The 6,872-nt window shown below is 42.1% G+C and overlaps 1 protein-coding gene across 1 annotated transcript; it reads right to left on the bottom strand.

The window, feature by feature from the left end:
* Window positions 1–3,228: 3,228 nt before the first annotated feature.
* LOC125573807 (zinc finger protein 239-like) lies at window positions 3,229–4,104 on the bottom strand. The gene has a single exon (XM_048734590.1). The coding sequence runs from the start codon at window positions 4,102–4,104 to the stop codon at window positions 3,229–3,231; it is 876 nt and encodes a 291-aa protein (XP_048590547.1).
* Between the last annotated feature and the right edge of the window lie 2,768 nt (window positions 4,105–6,872).

Here is a 6,872-nt window from a genome sequence, read left to right as displayed (position 1 = left end):
TCGTGTACCATCAATGAGGTTGAAGACGATAGTCGCAGTCCTAGGACCTCGGAGGGAAGGGGAGAGAACTCGTGTACCATCAATGGAAAGGTTGGAAGACGATGAATGCTATCCTAGGACCTCAGTGGGAAGGGGAGAGAACTCGTGTACCATCAATGGAAAGGTTGAAGACGATGGACGCAGTCCTAGGACCTCAGTGGAAAGGGGAGGGAACTCGTGTACCATCAATGGAAAGGTTGAAGACGATGGACGCAGTCCTAGGGCCTCAGTGGAAAGGGGAGAAAACTCGTGAACCATCAATGGGAAGGTTGAAGACGATGGACGCAGTCCTAGGACCTCGGTGGGAAGGGAAGAGAACTCGTGTACCATAAATGGGAAGGTTGAAGACTATGGACGCAGTCCTAGGACCTCAGTGGAAAGGGGAGAAAACTAGCAGCCCCCTATCACTGCACACCAATCTATTGTCTGCTTGCAGTCCTTGTATGCTGTAGCAAGAGACCGAGTGACTTAACTTTGGGTTTGCAACTTAATGGGTGAGTAGCGGCCAATAAAATAAAGTAAGCAAGGGAGGCATATTGAGTTAGTCAAACCCGTGCTTTCGTAGCTTTTCACAGATAATCGTACGAGCTTATTTATAAACGACATTTTAACCTGGCCTCATTAATCAAACTCACCGCCCCGACTGGAGACAGTAACCTTCGACCGCTTAAGACATTCTTGATTCATGCCAGTTGGAAACACAGACCGTTATATAACAGCATTTTCTATTTTAATCGTAGAAAGGGCTCACGAATTTGAAAAACGAACCCATAACCCCACTCAGAAAGGGCGTGACGGCTATCCACGCTATTCTCAACGTTTACGGACGGATAAGATGTCATAATTGAAACAAAGATATTCCTAGAAGCAAGTCCTTTTAATGGAAACAGAAGCCACACCAGTCTGCTGAAGACCGATAACCAGATAGAAGACATTTGACAAAGGACAATGAAATTGATAATGGTAATTTACTCAGTCACACACAACTTTAATTCGACCCTACCTACCCTGTACCCTCCCGACAGCCCACTCAACTAAACACTATCCCCCGCCCCAACTTCTACTCATTCCCCACCCACCATCCCTCTCTTCTGCAAGCTGAACTAATTCGATTCTAGCTCGCTAGTGTAGCAACCCAAACAAGCACATTTCATTTCCCCAAGGCATTTTTACTCAACTTCACAAACCGTATATTTGCGTTGTGTCTAAAACTCGTTTTCACTTGTTGCTTATATATCTAACACGCATGCGCGTGGTGCTAAATATTCCCCAGGAGGGATGGGTGTATACAATAAATGACAAACGATACATTTAACACCAGGCTTTTTTCCTGTATGTGTGAGAGCATGTGTTTTGAGGCTTTCAGGGTACGAAAAGCATTTGCCACACTGCTCACATTTCAATATAACTCTGACAGCGCATTAATAGGCTGAAGTCCCTTCTTCTTCTCTTTGAATTTTAATGGCTATGAATGTCTCGTCGACTTTGACTTTTCGCAAAATCAACAAATAACCGTTGCGGGATGCGAGATTGAGTAAAACAAATGCGCAGGAACGCGGGATAAAGACCCCCTCCCCTCTCCTTCCAGATCCTGTTCAGTTCCCGCGGGTTTCCCGCACATGTTTTCACTAATGCTCTCGAGCGCGGTTTGTTGATATATTTCTGTTGCGTTACAGCTCTCCGAACCCAAACAAGAGGACACAATTCCCTTCCCCTCTTATTTCATTCTAAAAATTTAGCCTTTAATTTCCCTGCTAGTAAAGGCCTCTTTTCTTTGTATTTCACTGGGCTGGCGTTGTATTTCGCCAGGCCTCTGCTTGTTCCGCTGGTACGCATTTTTTTGTTTATCAGGGTTACATAACTCCCCTCATCTTATCTACATTTCTGTTTCATTTACATGTCGCCCTTCACTTCCTCCAGTCGCTGCATTAGCCGCTACACCCCGTTCGCTTCGTCTCGCAAAACTAGTTTTAACCCCCTATTCTTATTTCCCCTTTAGCCACACACAATTCACAGTTTCTCGGCGTCGTTTCCCTTCCCTCGCCGCTACGAGATACTTTTCTTATTCACAACACCTCATCAATCTCTACATTTCGTCACCTCACAAGTCACACGCCGCCACGCCTACTTTATTCCCCTTAGTAACCACTCACTAGATGTTCCCTTGTCCACCCTATTTTCTCGTCCTACCTTATACTCCGTAACATCACACAACATTCTTTGTCAACACTATGAAGCTACTAACCAACCAACCGACCGACCGACCAACTAGCTTTCATCACTCTGTCACCCTCTTTACTACCAAGCAAATCAATTTGTTTACTCCAACTGTCTTGTCAACCCTATTTCCTACATAAACATCCACCCGCTACCTTCACATCTACGGTTTTACTACCCCCTTTGACATTCTCTCCAGGGCCCGGTTCTGCTGCGTCTTTCCTGATTCAACAGTTCGGATCAAACCACGAGATTTAACTCAATGAAACAAGACAAAAATTTACTAAAAACAAGATGGCGTCGCTGCTCGCTCACATGTGTACTCACGCGCGCATGCCTGGTGTGCGCTCGGCACCAGGTCCACACGGTCAACTAGGCCACAGGCCTTTACAAACATAACAGGTTCCTAGAAGGTCAGATAAGAGTTATCTGAAGATGAATGATATCCAATGGACAAATCCTGAATAAAACCTAAACAACAGCAGGCTTTTAAGGTTGATAGGTTTATTAAACTTTTAAGGAACCATGCCTAGGGAGCCTTTACAAGAGAGGCTCACTCTGTAACCTAGTAATCTTTCATTACATATTTGTTATAATCGCATTATTCTGATATTTTAGCTTACCAGTCATGGCTGGGTTAGCCAAAATTAAACTTTTCACTTTTCACTCTTCAACATAAACTTCAACATATAATTTAAATTTTAAACAGGCAAAAAATAAGAGATCCCTGCTTCCAATAATAAAAAGTATTTTTTTTTTCTACTACCTTTTAACATATCCTTAACGACTAAAGGTTACAGCTTGTCACTGAAATATTTAAAGCTTTTACCATGCCACACATTTTCCATACAGGCAGCTATGTTTTTTACCAAATGTGTAAAAAGCATGTCTTTTCAAATCAATTACATGTTTTTAGGTCACAGCTCATAAAGCATTTCCAGGAGGTTTACTGAGGGTTCCAGTATGTGTAAATCATTTACGGCACTGAGGACACTGGTGTTCCTTTTCTCCTGTATGTGTGAGAGCATGTGTCTTGAGGTTTCCAGCCTGTGTGAAACATTTGCCACACTGAAGACACTGATGTGGCTTTTCTCCTGTATGCGTGAGAGCATGTCTTTTGAGGTGTCCAGCCTGTGCAAAACATTTACCACACTGAAGACACTGATGTGGCTTTTCTCCAGTATGCGTGAGAGCATGTGTCTTGAGGTTTCCAGCCTGTGTGAAACATTTACCACACTGAAGACACTGATGTGGCTTTTCTTCAGTATGCGTGAGAGCATGTCTTTTGAGGTGTCCAGCCTGTGAAAAACATTTACCACACTGAGGACACTGGTGTTCCTTTTTTCTTGTATGTGTGAGAGCATGTGTCTTGAGGTGTCTAGCCTGTGCAAAACATTTACCACACTGAAGACACTGGTGTCCCTTTTCCCCTGTATGTGTAAGAACATGTCTTTTGAGGTTTCCAGCCTGTGCAAAACATTTACCACACTGAGGACACTGTTGTGGCTTTTCTCCTGTATGTGTGAGAGCATGTCTCTTGAGGGTTCCAGCCTGTTTAAAGCATTTGCTACACTGTTCACATTTGTACGGCCTCTCACCCAAATGTGTTCTTCTATGTACGTTGCGATGTCCAGACTGACTGAAACATTTACCATAGAGGTCACACTCAAAACTCCTGTTTTCAGGTAACCGTTGTCTTTTGTCAAGTTCTTCACTCTCCTGAGTATAATCATAAGAACTCTCCTCATTGCGTAAGTTATCATTAGTGGAATTGCCAGGTATGTCATATGAATGATCGATATTTTTCGATTTCTCTGAGGCATTCCGTGTTTTGGGTTTGGACGCCATGTACATTTACCGGGAGGCTTACTAGTGACGCATTATGGGATTACACTTGGGACAAAGAAAAACAAAGGGCTCCCAAATGGTATCTCAATATAATTAAAGGTCCAACAGCGAGTCGATAAAGGCTGAAGTCGCTTTCTTGTTTTCTTTGAGTTTTATTGGCTATGAACATGTATATACATCAGGTTAAAGTTCTACGAGGGAAGCTTTTCCAATTTCTAAAACTTCGACTACTTCGATCGTCGACTCTGACTTTTCATTCTACAAAATCAACAAACCAACGGTGCGGGATGCGGGATTGTGCAAAACAAATGCGCGAGAACGCGTGGTCAAGGACCCCTTCCTCCCCTCTCCTTCCAGATCCTGTTCAGTGCCCGCGAGTACCCGCGGGTTTCCCGCACATGTTGTCACTAATATAATGCTTTCGAGCGTGCGCGGTTTGTTAATATTTCTGTTGCGTTACAGCTCTCCGAACCCAAGCAAAAGTACAGAATTCCCTCCCCCCTCTCATTTCATCCTACCAACTTAGCCTCCAATTTCCCTGCTAGCAGAGACCTCATTTCTTTTTATTTCGCTGGGCTGGCGTTCGCATGTATTTGTTCCGCTTGTACCCATTTTTTTGTTTATCAGGGTTACATAGGGACATATGTCATTATCAGGGGCTCATAAGTAGGGGCAATCAACTTTCCAACACCCTGGTACTATATAGGTGTCACGGCGTTTCCTAGGATCAGGCTATTTTTAGACGCACGGATTAGCAAATCAGATGACAGGGCGGAAAATTGACTTTGTCTCAAGGAATCCAAAATGGCGGCCGAGTAGGGGCAAAACGACGCTTGCTTTTCAAAGTCTTCCTACGTCGTCATATACCTTCTTATTTCTGAATCCTTTTTGTCGCAGAGAAAGAAACATTCTGTTACTAGCCTTGGACTATTTATTTCTCCATAAGTGGACTCAAACGTTGTTACGAAGACTTTTTTTCTTGCTCTTGCAAAAAATAAGTGATCATTCGTATCGATCTCGAAATTCTGTCGCTGAGAGGCGATATTATCATTCATAAGGTTTTTGATACTGCTAGTTAACTAACAATAGTGTAAGAAGTAACATCCGAACGAGCTCTTTAAAGCTGGAACTGTGTTTGTATCAACACCCATGACCTGTCCTGGACTCACTGTACTGATCTGGTAAGAACTTGTTAGAAATATCCATGTAAAAGTATACTAGCATAAAAGGCAACCTCAATATGGATGTTTGTGTCTTTTTGTAAATTCTATTTCCATTTAATTCGAAAATTTATACTTGTTATTTATGATCTGTTTTGAATACTTTGTTCAAATTTGACTTTCCAAAAAAAGAGGATAGAGAGAATGTGTATTATAGTGACTATCCACTGAAGTGGTCGTTTCACGTGTGAACTCTTGGCTGACCAGAAACTATAATACGTTTTATAATCATTGCAAAAAAAGGCAAGGAAGTTATAAAAGCATATAATGTAAGACTTGCCACAATTGCCACCATTGCCGATGTATGCGCCTTTCATGGCTGCAAGTCTGTATTTGTTCCTAACTGTTTAAAACAGTCCACAAGGTCGAGCAGGATAGAAGTGGTCAAGTGGTTTCCTTTCTGGGCTTATTTGGTCCATTTTGTGTACATTTATTTGGCATTGTGTTAACACAACTTCTAAGAATCTGACATTTCTTTGGTGCAAGTCCAGATTTTTCTCTTCACAGACTGAAGCAGGGCACCAACAAATCAAAGCTTGTAAATCCTGGTTATCACAGTCATAGTATAAAATTTGTCCAAGCTATTGACTTATTTGCCTTGATTCTCAACATCTCATCAAACCAGCAAATAATAGCAACAAACCAGGAATTTTGAAGCTATAACAAGGGAGTTGGTAGCTATAAAGGGTGAATATGTTAACCTAATGTTGTTATGGGAGGGCTTTGCAGAGCTCTTGGTCAAATGTTATTTGATACATTCGAACCAAAATGGAATGTTTGAACAGCTATTACTTTCTAGCTACTACTTTTATTGTAACTTAGATATTAGCCCCATCTACATTGATCATGACATATATTTGACATTCTATATCCTTCCTCTGAATATTTGTTTCGTTGTAAATTCTTTCAGTCCATTTCCCCAAGTGATCCACAAACATATCAAGAGCCTGAAACTGTTTGAGTGACAGCATCGTCTTTCGAAAGCTTTTACAAGGGCCATTACTATAGTCTTATTACAAGTCAAAAAATATGCGAAAACAATAGGACCCTCCCCCCAGGCAGGGAGAAAAATGGGATCCCCCCATACAAAAAAATTCACAGAAATGTGTCTTTCGTGTGGACATGAAATTTATGGAAAAAAACGTTTGGTTGTCGAATGAATATAGATAATAAGGGTTCCCGAAAACAAAGGTACATAATGTCAGAGTAATGGGTCGGAAGTGCTAGTGTTTAGAGTGTTAATGGTAAGAATGTTGGCTGTTAAAGCGAGGTAAAGGGGGTGCTGACCCCCTGGGCCCTTCGCCTGGTTTTGGACCCTGTTCTTGGGTTTAGTCGATCAGACGCTGTGGAGTTGTAAAAGATAGAGCTATCGTACTGGAATTCGTAGAATTTTTAAGTCACTTTGAAATCCTTTGTTATGCTGAGCATTGTAAGTCATTTCTTTCGCGTTCCCTTAGTCCATTACAGCAATTCCTTGAGGCTCATTTCGGGGACTCCCGGGATCAGGGCTTTCTTTTTTCGTCGGGTGGCCATGTCATGGCTATATTA

Source organism: Nematostella vectensis, chromosome 11 (genome assembly GCF_932526225.1).
Source record: "Nematostella vectensis chromosome 11, jaNemVect1.1, whole genome shotgun sequence".
Classification (NCBI taxonomy): domain Eukaryota; kingdom Metazoa; phylum Cnidaria; class Anthozoa; order Actiniaria; family Edwardsiidae; genus Nematostella; species Nematostella vectensis.
Note: the sequence above shows the minus strand (reverse complement) of the source record. Positions and strands in the feature narration are given on the sequence as shown.

Bases quoted from the DNA above. Each gene is read 5' to 3' on its own strand.
- LOC125573807 (XM_048734590.1), bottom strand. From the start codon at position 4,104: ATGGCGTCCAAACCCAAAACACGGAATGCCTCAGAGAAATCGAAAAAT.